General features: G+C 40.2%; 1 protein-coding gene across 2 annotated transcripts in view; it reads right to left on the reverse strand.

Annotated features, from left to right (window-relative positions):
* Window positions 1–15,734, reverse strand: part of Lhfpl1 (LHFPL tetraspan subfamily member 1) — a 52,588-nt gene that overhangs the window by 31,459 nt on the left and 5,395 nt on the right. For both annotated transcript variants that reach the window (XM_046420850.2, XM_046420849.2), the window contains exons 2-3: window positions 11,640–12,266; window positions 660–758 (exon numbers count right to left, since the gene is read on the reverse strand). In XM_046420850.2, the coding sequence (XP_046276806.1) occupies window positions 660–758; window positions 11,640–12,141 (601 nt within the window). In that variant the 5' untranslated portion in view covers window positions 12,142–12,266. The remainder of the gene's footprint in view (window positions 1–659; window positions 759–11,639; window positions 12,267–15,734) is intronic.

A 15,734-nucleotide genomic window follows, 5' to 3' on the forward strand; every position in this document is an offset into this window, starting at 1 on the left:
TACTCAAGAAAACCTAGACATCTCTCCTCCTACTCTCTTCCATCATGATAGTTTGGGGAAATGTTTTGAAGTGTTCCAATGAGAGGCTAATATATGACCAATTCATAATTGTAAATCTAAACCATACTCAGATTTGGCAAACCAGAAAATGATCGAGTGTTATATCTGTCACCTATTCTAATATTTAATAGCCTTTGCCATTAGGAACCATCTGGGTTCCTTATGCTTCATGTACAATAAATTACCTCTTCTTATATCCTCAGTGGAGATTGGTAAGAGATACTGTGGATTTATATTTGGAAAATAGTGCTAGAAAGAAACATTAATAGTAACTAGGATTTATTCAGAAGATGATAGATCATTAGTCTCCAAGTATTTTAAATCCCCATTTAAATAAAGTTATCAAAACTTGTCAATGAACTCTGAGCAAAAATGCATAAACAGTGTAGAAAATACTTAAATAAGTGGAATTTATAGTCAATTCTTGCAAGTTAGCAAAGCCAGATAAGTCTGGCAAAACCACCACCTTCTGTAAGCTAACAGCATGAGAGAGTCAGGTATATACCACTACCAAGAAGAGGTCCCTCCAAGAGGTAAAGCACTTTAGAAAAACAGATTTCCCATGAATCATCACTGCCATTCTTCCCAGGCCACCTTACCTAACTGAAATTGATTGGAGACATTCCCACATGTTTGCATTATCTCCGGGCTATTCCATCCTAAAGGATATAACGCACAGCCTGAGCTTATCAGGAGTCCTGGAAAGAAAAACATAAAAACAGGTACAAAAAATACAACAAGTTTTCTGTTACCCCATTATCCCCCTGAATGAGCTCAGCTCAAATTCTGCCTCCCCATTCAGAGCTTCCCCTTCTCCTTTTACTCTAAATTCCTCTGATACTGCCAACTCAAAAGGATTTATTTGCCATATCATAGAAGGTAGAGTTCAGTAGACATTTCAGGAGATATCTTCTAAAGGAAGGGTAGTATTGGAAATTGAGACAGGTCAATACATATTTTGCAGTCAATACTATTGATAAATAACTTATAAGTCTTCTCCAACCTGTTCTAAGTTGGTCTGGTTTAAAGAAAATAACAATGTAAAGATCACTATACTATTTCCTAAAATCAAACCTTTTTAAAGTGTCATTTATGACCCTACTAGCTATAAGTGGGTCATAATTTTTGTCACACAGAATTAGCAGTCAAAACTGAGATCTATGAAGAGCGTACACACTGAAAAGATTTTTGTCTGTTGATCGGGGCACAACACTCCCTCTTGCTCAAAAAATAATATCAGCTTCAAGCCAAGCATCCCTCCATTCTTTGGCTTCTAGTATCTTCCATCATGCCCCTTGCCTTTACTCCCCTTTGATTTAGGCCATTTAAAAACTACAGAGAAACTCTGTGGTATCTTAGTGGAAATCTTGTTCTTTTAACCAGAGACACAAATCTGGGTCTGCTTGGCAACACTGTCTTCTAAGGGCAACTGCCTTACTCATAGCTCTTTTTTACTGCCAACATTTTCATATTTTAGAATCTATCACGCTATTCTGCCTTTAGCCACAGAAAATTGGGTCAAGAATGTGCACCTGATGAAAAAATGCAACCAAATTCATTGGGTGGTCAGTAATGGGTGACACTATAGTCTGGCATGAAGAGAGGAGCTGGACTACATTCTTATTTCTGAAAATTTTAACTGAGAAACATAGGGATGGTGAGCTAATAAACAGTGGCAAAAGAAACACCAAGAGGTAGAATCATGTAATCTAAAGCCAGATTCAATCCAAAGTTATGGGTGAAAATCAGTTCTGGGTCAGCTGAGCAAATTGATGGGTAGAGGAGGAGACTAAAATAGAAAAGTGACATGAACTAAACACACCATGGGAAAATTTTCTTATTGTCCGTGAAAAGAGAAAAGAAAAGCCCTTATTGATGGGTTTCCAATGTTTATTTCCTTGTTATAATAAACTCCCTTTTCATTGAGGCAAATCAAGGAGTCTCTACTATTTGCAACCAAGAGGGGTCTAATTGTAAGATCAATATACTGGGTGCCATACCAAAACACACAACAGGGATACCTGCCATTAATGTGGATGCAGAATTGCCACAGTTCAGGCACTTGGTGGATGATGCCTGAATAGCATTCTTATAGGTTCCACAGCTCTGGTGATCAGTGGCAGAGTGAAAGGCAGGCTGTTCCATGGATTGTTGGCTTCACTTTGCACCTCTTTCTGAACTGAGGTAGATTCCATCTACATGCTAAGAAGCTCAGAAGGCCTCTTTGCCTCAGGATGTGTTCTTTAGGAAGAAGATCTCAAAGTGCTCTCCAAGTTAGTGTGCCACATGGCAAGCAGTTTTTCTCACTACTTAGTGAAGCCATGGGAGAAGAGGAGGACCTTAAAATATAAGTGAGGAGGGCTTAATTAGGGAAATGGAGAGAACTAAATGATAGTGAGGAAGGTTTTAGAACTGCAAAGAATGACCAATGAAGGTTTAAAATTCCCTTCAGTGGAAAGCTTAAAATTAGTAAGCTTTCTTGCCTGTCTCATAGCTTTACAGGAAATGAAACTGGTGGCTCAAAGATTTTTCTAGGCTTTGGAATTTGTCCAGCAGCAGTAAAACAATACCCCCTTTTTTCACCACATATAAACTAAAATTCTATGCTATGAGGAGGCAACCCAGAGTATGCACAATGGGTTAAGACAAAACTGCAAAAGAAAACTAAGCCTTTTCCTGCACAGTGTCTACCCTTTGTGGGAAGAGTAAATAAAGACTGAGCTTTCCCACAGAGACTAGGAGAAAAGAACACAAGTTTTATAAAAGAACATCAGCTCTACTTTCCAACCTCCACTTTCAGATCAACAGGACTGGCAAGAACTCTGACTTCTCAAGCAGGAACTACTGTTGGCCAAGTGCCTTTCTTGGCACAGCAGGGGGGAACCTTCCTCCCTCTTTAGTCCTTTTGCTCCTCAGGCATCACCATGCAGAGATCAGGTCAGAAATTAACCCCTCCCTGAAACATTCCCTCATCATCCCCAATGCCCTAGGTGATATATCCTCCTCATCATGGTTCCCATAACACCCTATGCTTAGTCTACTGACTAAAATACCCTGTAATGTATATTCTTCATAGTGGCTTGTAATCTGTTTTCCTCATTAGAGTGTGTATCCCTTGAAGGCAAGAGCCATATTTATCTTCGATTCTATATCCTTGGCACCTGGTACATATTATGTGCTCAATGAATATATTTGTTTCAGAATATTCAGCTTCCTGGGGCTCAGGCTGTGGCTCAGTGGTAGCGCACTTGCCTGGCATGTGTGAGGCACTGGGTTCGATTCTCAACACCACATATAAATAAATAAAATAAAGGTCTATCGACAACTAAAAACTATTTTTAAAAAAAAAAGAATATTCAGCTTCCTTAACCTACATTCCCCAAGGGGCAAGCCATCTGAAGAGACTTCCATAGTGTTTAAAAGATCATCCTAGATATCTGATATAGTCATAAAAGCTTAGAGAGGAAAGAAACTTTGTAATGACCTACTCTACTCCTTCCCTATTACAGATCTACAGAGGTAGATGCTGAGGCCCTGAGAGGTAATGTGGTTTACCCTAGATCATATAGTCAGTTACTGGCAACACTTTTTCTCACTGATCAGAGAGATTATCAGCCTTTAAAGGCTCCATTTTTATAGATGGTTGTCCAGTAATGACTACCTTTGGGCAAGATTATCTCTTAACACAAGGCATTATGCAGATATTAGATCCAAAAAGACAGCAAAACATGATGGTTTAAGAGAATAGGTTCCGGAGTCAGCCTAGACCTAAGTTTAAATTCCTGCTCTGCCACCTAAGGGCTGTGTGATTTCAGATAAGTTACTTGATCTCTCTCTACCTTTGTTACCTCATTTTTAATGGAAACAATATTAGTACTGTATCTTACACAGCTGTTCCAACAATCAATGAGATTAGTGCACATAAAGTGACTGCTATATGGAAAATACTCAACAAAGATTTATTATTATTCAACAGCTGCCTCTCCCTGAGGCTCCTTTCCCAGTTTCTGCCTATATTCCCTGTGCTAATTTGTTCTTCACTTCTCTGTCTTCATAACAGATTTTAAAAAGCCAAAAGCTGAGCAGGGCTCAGTTCAAAAGATGTCTCATTGAAGTAATTTTCCTGCAATTTTGCGGAGCTACCTGGCCAAAGACCAGAACTCTCTGTCAGGCATCCTGCCCCAGTGTGTATAGCTCCCCACTCTGACCAATCTGCCCTCACACCACCCCCATGCCCTCATCCTGCCTTTTAGACAAGTGAGCACATTGAATTGTAAACATACTTCATGGGGATATTTGACTTGTAACTGACAGCTGAATCCATTACATTTGATCATAGCTGGAAAATGATGCCTTGGGGGACACATTAAAAATAAAAATGAACTCACAGGATAATTCATCCTCAATTATGTTTGTCCCCAACAGTTCTTCTCATCAATTTGGGGTTGTGAAAATGTGCTGCTACTATCAACAGGGAAGTCATTTGCCAGTACCAGGTTCTGCCACCTTCTGGAACAGTAGGGACAAACTTGGACTTCAAATGCAGGTATTTAATTTAGTAACTATGGCCTAGTAATATGCATTTTAAAAGTACTCTTCAGGGAGGCTGGGGTTGTGGCTCAGCGGTAGAGTGCTTGCCTAGAACGTGCAGGGCCCTGGGTTCGATCCTCAGCACCACATATAAAGAAAATATTACAACAGAAAAATAAATATTTTTTTTAAAAAGTACTCTATGATACTGATGCATCTAGTCCTGGTAACAACACTTGAGAAAAGCAGCAGTAAAAATGTTAAGAACGGGAATTCTGGTGGCAGAGAACACCAGTTTAAATCCAGTTCTGCCACATATGAGCTGCAGTTTTGGCTCACTCTTCTCTTACATGTCATTACTCATGCCCCTCCAACCGTAACACTTTTATTGCCCCTCCAACCGTAACATTTCGAGAAGTCTGTCCCAAGTGCATATTCTCAGCTAGGCATTTTTCTATTCTTATCTGCTTCTCAGAAAGGTTAAAAAAAAGCTCTATAGAGTGTGCTACAAACTTCTTTTCCTACTGTACAGGTGCAGATATCTAATGGGCTGCCATCTTGTTTCCATTTCTAACTTGCTCTCCTCTGTAAGAATCACCTATCACAAAATGTACCAGATGTCCTTCTCAAATATGATGGCTATAGTTTGAACTCTCTGCCCTGACCAAACAGAGACTTGAGTTGGACACTTACTTAGCTTCACCCTTGCAACAACTTCAATACTAATATATACCCTCAGGTATAAAATCTCAGACAGAACTGAGAGGCCTCTCTCCAGATATCCCAGCTGCCCTCAACCTTCCCTCTGCTCCCAGAATGATTATTTTCTCATATCCTAATAGTTGTATAACCCTGTCCCAAGTGCACATTCTCAATCAGATCCATATCTCCGGACAGTACTAGCTTCCTTGCTGGGTATTACCAGCCCCCTTTGTCCTGCTCCCCATTCACAAGTACAACTGTTGAGTGAACAGCTATTTTGTTACACTCTCCTTCTATCTCCACATTCCCTATTCTGCATGGCTGCCAATTCTCCTTTCCAAACATTTTCATTAGGTAGTTTGAATTTACTACTCTGAACAGAAGCCTAGTGTGGATTAATTTCTTATTAATTTTCTCAGTTTATAGCACTTATAGCAACTTCAATATAAATAAATATAACTCTGGAAAATTTACAACCTGCCCTCTAACTGTATCTCAGCTTTCCCTTCCCAGGAAACTCCCCCACTCACCTCTCCTATTCATTTGATTCCATATTCCCTCTCAGAGAGTTCACACCTACTAGAGATGTCAAAAGTAAATCAATGGAGGCTTCACAGAGTGACTGCATGGAACCTGGCCTTTGAGAGATTGGTAACTATTTATAGGCAGAGATGTAAGAAAAGAGAATTCCGGAAAGAAGCAACACCATAAACAAAATTGAACAAAGTTTCTTAAATTTTAGTGTGTACTAAAATCATGTTGGGAAATGATAAATAAGAAATATGAGACAGTAAGTTACCTTTGCTATGGGGACCAGGGAATGTGATGAGAGTATGAAAAGGCTTCAACTTTATTGGCAATATTCTATTTTTTTAAGCTAAGCCAATGTATACATCTGAATTGTTTCATACTATATTTTCAAAATCAAATCAGGATGTGTAAAATGTAGATTGGCAGGCCTCTAGCCTATGTCAAAACACTAAGGAATCTGCACTGGCTCTACAGGTAATTCTTATACAAGTGGTTCAAGAACCACTCCAAAAATCACTGAGATAGGAGTTCTTCCTGAAAGGAAAGAAGAAAAATCAAGAGCACCAGTGTGCATAAAGCTTAAAACTGAGAGTCAGAAGCTCAGGACAATATTTTCTGCTCTGTTCCAATTTGCTATGTAAGTCTTCCTCAAATGTCATTTCTAAAACAGAAATCCACTTGCTCAGTATAGTAAGGATAAATGACATAATACCTGGTAAAATTTTGGAAAACTTTCTAGGAAACACTGAGGCATATCCCCAGCCAATTTTTATATTTTATTTAGAGACCAGGGTCTTGCCGAGTTGCTTAGGCCCTTGTTAAGTTTCTGAGGCTGGCTTGGAACCTGTGATCCTCCTGCCCCCAGCCTCCTGAGCCACTAGAATTACAGGCAAGTGCCACCATCCTGATGAGGATAAATTTTAAAATTAACAAATAATAAATGGGTGCAAAGTTATTATTAGATTAGAGGAATAAGTTCTGGCATTCTGTTGCACAGCAGGGTGAATATAGTTAACAATGAGTATAATAACTATAACCATTGTATATTTCGAAACAGCTAGAAAAGTGGATTTTGAATGCTCCCTTCACAAAGAAATGATAAATGTTTGAGGTTATATACATGCTAATTAGCCTTATTTCATAATTACACAATTTATAGATGTGTTGAAACATTATAGTTTTTAGAAAGATGGCAACTTTTTGAAAATCAAGTTTTCAGTGATTTGTTTCCAGTGGCAACTTTCTTTCAGCCTGTAGCATGTAGCATTAGGATCTTACATACAGAAATCATCCCTCTCTGTCTGGGTATGTAACATACTGTCCCCTTAACAAACAAAAAATATCCAGGGTAGTGATCTGCCTTTGGGTTGGGGAAAGGAAACACGGCACATACACCAGAGTCACTGGGGACATTTTTCCAAACATGCAGCCTTCCACCTGTTGCTGTGAATATAAGAATGGAAATTAGGGAGTTCACATTCTTTTAAGCACTCTTGATGATTTTGATACATTCTCTGCTCTAGAAAGATTCTTGGCCTCCCTTGAGTAACCCAATCCAAGATCTTGCACTTTTTTCCTGCCAAGAAGTTCCTTATATTTACTTCTCACCTATTCCTTCTTGGTTTAACTCTCACTGAAGATAGAGGATAATTCACAAGCATCATGCATATGCATACACAGGGGAATGTGAATAATGACCATGTTCTCAGGGACCAGGGGAGCCAGCTGGTTGGAAAGCTCAGCATCCCCAGTGTTGAAATAATCTCCTGGCCAGATGTTTCCTTCACTGGTCAGAGCAGGGCACAAAGGTCCCAGTGGAAGGCTCTCTGGACCCTAAGCTTGTTCAGCTGGATCAGCTGCAGGTGGAGCAAATGGGACCCAAGGGCCCCATCAGGTCACCTTGCTGAGTATGACTCAAGCCAGCAGCTCTTTATTTCTTCCTGTCTCTCCCACTTCCCACCACTCATCTCTGTGGGCAGCCGCCAGACCCGGGAACAAGAGTCAGGCAGGGGGAGGAGGTAGTTCTTAATGGATACTCCAGTTCTTCAGTGGTTTGGGGTCTGGCAGAGATAATCCAGACCTGCAACAAATTGGCTCCTCCCCTGATGTATTTCGGTTAATGCACTAGCTGCCGAGAAGCAGCCAGGCCCAGAGCAACAAAATCAATTCCCCTCATCTGAACAACAAACATAAACTTAACCCCCAGAGCTCTTTCTCTTGTGTCTTTTATCCATGGAGTTCCAAATGCTGCCCAGGTTTGACTTCCTGCCACTGGCAAAACCCATCTCTGAAAATTAGATCCAAGATCTGTGAAGAGCAATAGGTAATGGTCATGTGCCAAGGAGATCCTAGAAAATATGGTACATCCAAGCAGTCTTCACCATTCCTTCACATTTTATATAACCTTGACAGCCACCAGTCTTTAAAAAAGAGGCAGGATGGCTGTTAACGTTGGCCAGTGTTTCAGATAGGGTAGCTATAGAACTCTAGCAATCTGGCCCAATATTATTCCCTTGCCTGAGATTAACCTGGTAGTCTAGCCTTGTTCTTGACCCTTCGTAGGACTACTGTCAAGTGATACTTTAATCTTGAATGTAAAAGACACTCATCAAAATGTGAACACCATGACCAAGTTCCTACACATGAGGGTTTTGGGAAATATAGAATGGCAGAATCATTTGACATGAAAATGGAATTCATATTTTGACTTCTTCTGTATGACACCTGCCCCTCAGTCAAACTTCTGTCCCACTTATCCTCTAGGAATGTCCAAGTCCCTGCTTCAATAATTCCCTTTGAGTTTCTAGACCTAGGAGGTAAGATCAATTAAAATGCATCATATGGAGAACTATGAGGGTTCTTCCATGAAAGTTTCAGTCAAGTCCCCAAGAGAAAGTAAGCTATTAATGCTTGGAGTCTAATGAAGGCTGTTGTTACTGCTCTTCTGATTCCTGCCCTTAGACCCTCCTCCTTCTCTTTTGAGAACTGGAAACTCTCAAAAAGGCAAGCAGGACTAAGTTGTCACTCTCTTGTCAGAAGACAAGAAAGCTCGGGGGATTAATAGCTCTACATGGAAGCCTGGAAAAATAAAAAGTATATGAACTAACCCAGATCTCACATGTCCTGTGTACCCCAACATACATTAAATACTTCTTTAGCCACATATTCATCCTTTTTATAGTTAACTGAATACCTGCTCTGTGACAGGCAGTGAGCTGGGCCCTGGGGCTATAATTTTGATGGGAAGGATTCTATCTCTCCTGTCAGTCAAGTGTCAATTGCTAAAATAATGTTTCCATAGAAGTGCTCAATTAACAATAACACACCCAAGAATATAGGTGAAAGGTGATACCAATTCAGTTCCCAAAGTGGCACTCCATGTGGTACCCAGGGAGTTCCCCAAGGGAAATAAAATCATTGGCTTATATCAGTGTTAGCATCTGAGTTTGGTACCATGGTTTTTAAGGAAAAGAAATGAATTATTCTAATTAAAATTTTCAGTGTGGCTAGAAAACCCATTAGTGACTAAAATGTAGGAAAATTCAGAGATGAGGGTAGCTAAAACGGTAATTCAGATTTTAGATTTTTACAATGAGAGTATGTTCAAAGAAAGAACCAGAAAGCATCCCCTCAAGTGGTGCAACAAGAAGAATCTGGGGCTTTACATATGCAGGCCAGGAAACCATGGTATCTTAGTCCAGGGTTTCTCAGTCTTGGCACTATCAGCATTTGGGACTGGATGCTTTTTAGTTGTTGAGGTATAGAGGTGTCTTCCTCTTGTGAATTATAGGACGGTGAGCAGTTCCTTTGCCTTTACCCACTTATGTCAGAGCTACCTTCCCAAATTTCAATTACCAAGAATATCTCCAACCTAGGCTCTATGGTGCACACCTATAATTACAATGACTTCAGGAGGATAAGGCAAGAGGATTGTAAGTTTGAGGCCAACCTCAACAACTTAGTGAAGCCCTGACTCAAAATAAAACATAAAATAGGGCTGGGAATGTGGCTCCATAGTTAAGGGTCCCTGAGTTCAATCACTGGTAACAAAAAAAAAGTCTCTAGGCCTAACCAACCAGATGTCCTCTCGTGGGAGAGAGGATGCAAGTCTATCCTCAGGTGAGAATCGGTGCCTAAGCTCATCACTACCATCTCACTTGAAGGCCAATTAACTGAATGACATCATTGGAGAAAGGAAACAAAATACAGATATGAACTGAATTTTCAAGGGGATAAATTTGAGGGGAATGAAGCACAGGAAAAGTCACATCATTTGCCCATAAGTGCCATACAGCCCTGTGGTAAAAGAAATAGAGGTGAAATCCAACTTTCATGACTCTAGTCATCCATACTGTTGTGCTTATACAGGTGATAGTGTTAATGAATTAGATAATGATTCTAAAACCCTGAAATAACAATGAATTTATCAGTGGATTTTTCCTAGTGCCCCATCTAGGCTTAAAAATAGCACAAATATGCACACATATATTTATCTATCTAATTTGGGATTTCTTCTCAAATGGTCTAAATTAACTGTCTCCCATTGTCTTCCTGCAGTCTGCCATTATGGCATTTTGCTCTTTCCTAGCCCATCCAGATTCCCAGTGTCTCAGGTTATTTGCACTAAAATTAAGGGGAAACTGAATAAGTGAAAGGACATTGTAGGGTGGATCAAGGCCATGAGAAACCTGAGTAGAATTAGTGAATGGCCGTCCAACAAGGATAAAGGAGTCACATACATTGTGTCTGGCACTTAGCATTTAACTAATTAGAGATGTATTTCTTTAATGAGGACTGTTAGTAATTAGTACCTATGTGTATGTATTTATCAGATCACTGTCCTCTGAGATAACTACCAGAAATCAGGGTTCTTCAGGATCAAGTTCATATTGGAAAAAGAACACTAGAGCATGTGTTGCTGTCAATGGAAGACAGAAGTGAATAATATTCTCTTTATATTTTTTTTGCATTGAGAATAATTCTATTTCAGTGAATTTAACTATGCCAATCAGTGAAGTCCATAATGAAATGGGATTTTTGCTTTGCTTTTTTGTTTTTGTTTTTGTTTGTTTGGTAAGTAGTTTAGTTATAGATGGACACAATACCTTTATTTTATTTAGGTTTTGTTTTTGTGGTGCTGAGAATTGAACACAGTGCCTTACACCTGTTAGGAGAGTGCTATAAAACTGAGCTACAATCCCAGTCCATTGTTATTATTTTTGTTTTTGTTTGACACATAATAATTACATACATTTATGGGGTACAGTGTAATAATTTGATACATTTATACAATACATAATGATCAAATCAGAGAAATTAGCATTTCCATCTCCTTAAACATTTCTTTATGTTGAGGGCCTTCAAACTCTTCTCTTCAAGTTCTATATAAGATATACAATAAATTGTAGACTATAGTCACCCTATGATGATATAGAACACTAGAACTTATTCCTCCTAACTAACTATATTTTAACTTATCTTACCTCCATCTATTTCACTTCCCCTTCCCCCTCTTGGCCTCTAGGGACCACTATTGTACTCTCTTTTACTTTGAGATCAACTTCTGGATAATATTCTTAAATGGATACCCTGAAGGTGCAAAAATAAAGGCCATGCAACAAATATCTACTCTGCCTACTAGCCAATTTTTCTGTGAATAAAACCCTGATGTATATTGCACTTTAGGAATTCCTAGACTACATATTTCAAAAAAGTCACCATTCATAACTTAGAGTTAGACAAAGTGGAAGAGATGTGGGTGGAATTTCGCATCCTAAGGCTCTCCTACTTACTCAACCCCATGGACACAGTCTTACCTCCTACAAACTGTGCTGCTCCCATGCAACGTCCCATCATTCTGGAGATGAGTTCCTCCATGCAACAGCCCAAGACAGCAGCCAGTGCCACCAGGAGCAGCAGAGCACAGCCAGCACCTGTTACCACTGTGCACATCTGCCAGGCCAGACTTGGTATGGCACTGAAGCTGGCATAGCGCCCACATTCTTCAACCATAATCAGACTGTGCCCCTCTCCCCGTACAGGGTAGTTGCATCTTCGGAATGTGCTGAATGACACTGGCTTCCCCAACTGGGATCCAAAGAGCCAGTAAGGCAGGAAGTAACTAGTAGAACTGGCCAGAGCAGTAACAAGGGACAGGAAAGCCCAGAGGGTCCCAACCAAGGTCAAGCTGCTCCTCATGGTCTCAGGTTTCTCTGCAGGGATAGGAAGATCAGTTGGGTCACGGCACCAAATGGAAAAGTTAGCATGTAGGTTCCACGGGCTGATTTTTTCATCTAAACGACCAGTCCTGGGGTTCATTTATGTGCCACTTGGCCCTTGTTTCTGCATGAGATTAGCCTCTCAAAGACAATTTGGGTCCTTTTGGGATCCTGCTTTCCATCTTCCTTTCCTTCTGCTTGGTTCAGAGTTCTGTAGTCACTATCCTGCAGTGGAATAATCATAGAACTGATTAGTCACTGCTCTGCCAACCCAATGTAGCCAGATCCATCATCTTATAACTTGTAGCATACTGCTTAGACCTAGTGGTAGGAAGAGAATCTGTAGGAAGACAAAACTGCCTCAAGAGTCCCTGGGAATTCCAGCTGAACAGCTTTGCAGATCTGCAGGCGTGGAAACAGGCAATATCTTGAGAGCTGAGGAACAAAGTTGTTTGCAGAAAGTGAAGAAGGAAGATGAATCACAGACCTGTCCCTTATGGATGGGCAGGAGAGCTCACCGTGGAGCTATGAGATGTATCAATTTGAGTTAGATAGGATGTCTAACAGTGTGTTACTGTAAGCTTTTCAGTGGGATACATCAGCCAAGTTGAAATGGATAGAATAAAATGATAGAAGCCCAGTCTTGTACTCTATTCCAGTCACTGAGAGAGTACCATTCAGTCACTTTTCAGACAACCAAAATGGAAGGCAACATTCCAACCAGTAGACTGGCTACAAATAAAAGCCTCCTCATTATTTGCTAGCTATAGTGAAGAAAGTTTCTCATGTCTCTCAAACAGATCATAATTATGCATTCCTGCCTTGTAGCAGACATACATAGTTGTAAGGACCTTTCAAGGTCCCTTTTGGAACAAGTCATCTCAGCTTCAAGATGCTGAGAGATTTTCCAGATCTAGTCTCTTTAGCCCAGCTCCTAAATGGTTTTTACAGACCCCTCAATCAAAAATCCACCACTTCCTCCCAATCCATTAATCTGCCATTGCTTTCTGGCTAGGTTCTGTATTAGGGCGGCTGGAGACCACACTGCAGCTTGATGACAGCATTGTGAATGTCTCCAGCAGGCAGATGGTGGAGTATGTTTCAGAAACATCTCCATGATTCATCACCATTGCTAAAAGTTACAGGTAGTGAGGCTGGAGAGGGGAGATGGTGATAAGGCCCTAAAAAGGAGATGGACAGGAACTAGTATGGGGTTGCCACATTGCCAATTTGGGATGTTAAACAGGAACAAATAGCAGTCATATTCAGAGTCTCAAGGTCTCAGCCATGAGCCCTCTCACAAGCATTATCAAACACTGCCTGGCACAGGGTAGGTATTACAATTCATATTTGTTTAATGAAACCCTTTCATAGAATCATCCAATTTCCAGACTGGCAGGGACCTAAATGAATCACCTAATCCAACCTTCTTGTTTTACATATGGGGCGAATTTGGACCAGTAAAGGGGGAAGTGATTTTCCCCAGTCACAGTTAGCAAGCAGCAACACCGGAAACAGAAACCTGATCTGCAGATTCCTAAGCCAGCACTTTGCTACCACACAATGCTAACCCCCATTCCCATCACTTTACAGATGGGGAAATGGAGAGGAAGTGATTTACCCAAGGGTAAAAGGCTAGCAAGGTACACTGGCCAAACCAGAGCCTAGTTATTTAATTCTTAGTATAATGTTCTTTTTTTCTCCCCACCACAATTCCCTTCTTGATACATATGTATTTTGTGCTGTGTGTTTTGTGCAGGAAGGGAGCAGAGATCGTAAATTGCAGGTGCTTACTTTGGAATGTTAGGGTTTGGGAAGAAAGTGCCCTGAGCTGGGCCCCTGGGAATAAGGCTTTGTGCCTGAGAGTGGAGGGAATGAGAGAAAGATGTGATGAGGGATTGAAGGCAACAGGGGGAGAAATGGAACTTGTCTTGAGTAAGTGCTGTTAGAAAAGCAGGAATCCTTGGCCACAATGATGTAATGCTCCTGCTAGTTATGTTGGAGTTTGTATGATTATGAAAAGCACAGGTAGCCCTCTGTTATGGATTCATTTCCTGATGAATAAACCCAAGCCAGAACAGGAGAGAAAAAAGCTGATAAATAGTTACTGGCAGCGTCATCACAATCCCTTTTGAACACATGTGCTCTGCTGAACCATCTTCTTAGGATAGTAAGAAAGTGGGTATTATCCCTCAATTAACAAAAAAGTAAACTGAGGGTCAGAAAGCAAGGTGACTTTTCCACCTCTCCTTCATCTGCAGCCTTCTCCCATAGCATTACCCCAGTAGTATTATATTATCACTCCACTAGTATTACAATTAAAAGCCTCCATGACTTCCCATCTAAAACTTCAAAAAATATTTAAGAATGGGGAAGAATTTGAAAAGAAGATAGGGAAGGTAGGAGGAAGGCCAGTTTACCCAGACATATCGTGAGAAGAAAAGTATCAGCTTTTAAAGCTTAGCACTTGGAGTTTGAAGTAACCCCATATGTCCCCCATGCACATTAACCTTGAGATCAAAAATTCTCATGTGACAACCAGTTCGAGGGACAGAGAACCTAAGACAGAGGAAGTGATTATATATCAGTGAGTGGTACCCAGACTATGATAGAAAAAAGCAGAAGGATTCTCATATAAGGTTGACCCCATCTGTGACAAATAAAGCTGTTAAGTAAACTATTATACTATCTACCACTGTCACAAAGATTTCAGTTTACAAGTGGCATTCAGAAGCCAAGATGTAGGAAAGATGAATTTCAAAATTCAATTTAAATTAAGTACTTTCAATTTTAGGGGGAAAAACCCCAAACCTCATTGTCCTTATTTCATTTAGGATTAGGGTGAATGACCATGCCAGTGTGCCTGGGACTGAAGAATGTTCTGGGATGTGGGACATTCAGTGATAAAATCAGAAAAGTTTCAAATAACCTGGAATGAGATGGTCATCCCATTTAGGACTAGAGATGTTGTAAGCCAGAACCATCCATGAGAATCACTGACCCAAAAAATTTGCTAAGTTTTTCTCCCCAGAAGTTAAAAATGACCATGGAATTCCACATTGGAGAGATAAAACCTCTAAAATCTGAATGTTTACCTTTCTGAATCATAGACTTGACCTTATGAGGTCAAGGAATAGATTTCAGAGATTCAATCACTCATTATTTCCTGAGCACATAAGCTTCAGCCTGGCTTCTCCCATGGTTGGGTAGGAAAGCATCAGGACATATGGGGTCTGGATTCACACTGCTCCAGTGTACATGTGCTAGACAGGAAAGTGCATTTTATCAAATGCTTTTAGTTCCATCACCTGTAATGAAGTAATCCTCTTCATGACAGTTCTTCAAAGTGGTCCAAGTTCATTCCCAGAAACTGGTTATGTCACTTTGAATTCACATCAATAAAAATCACAAACAATGCTACACTTAATTCTATCCTAATTCCTTGTGGATGCTTTTTGTATGCAATAACTTTGCTTCCCTTTCTGGAAATGTTTAGTTTCACAGTCACACTATATTTCAGGAGCCAAGAACTCACCATAATTCTCTTGCTGAGTGGTCCAGTAACCAACTGGGCATTGATAGAATTGCATTTGATTCTCTCTCTTTAGGTATTACATTGTCTTTCTCCCTTAGTTTATCCATTTGCTAAATTAGTCATATGCCTATTTCTAAGAGTTTGTTGTATGAGATGTA

The sequence above is a fragment of the Marmota monax genome, unplaced genomic scaffold (genome assembly GCF_021218885.2).
Source record: "Marmota monax isolate L192 unplaced genomic scaffold, Marmota_monax_Labrador192_F-V1.1 WCK01_AAM20220418_F8-fsc00050, whole genome shotgun sequence".
NCBI lineage: Eukaryota > Metazoa > Chordata > Mammalia > Rodentia > Sciuridae > Marmota > Marmota monax.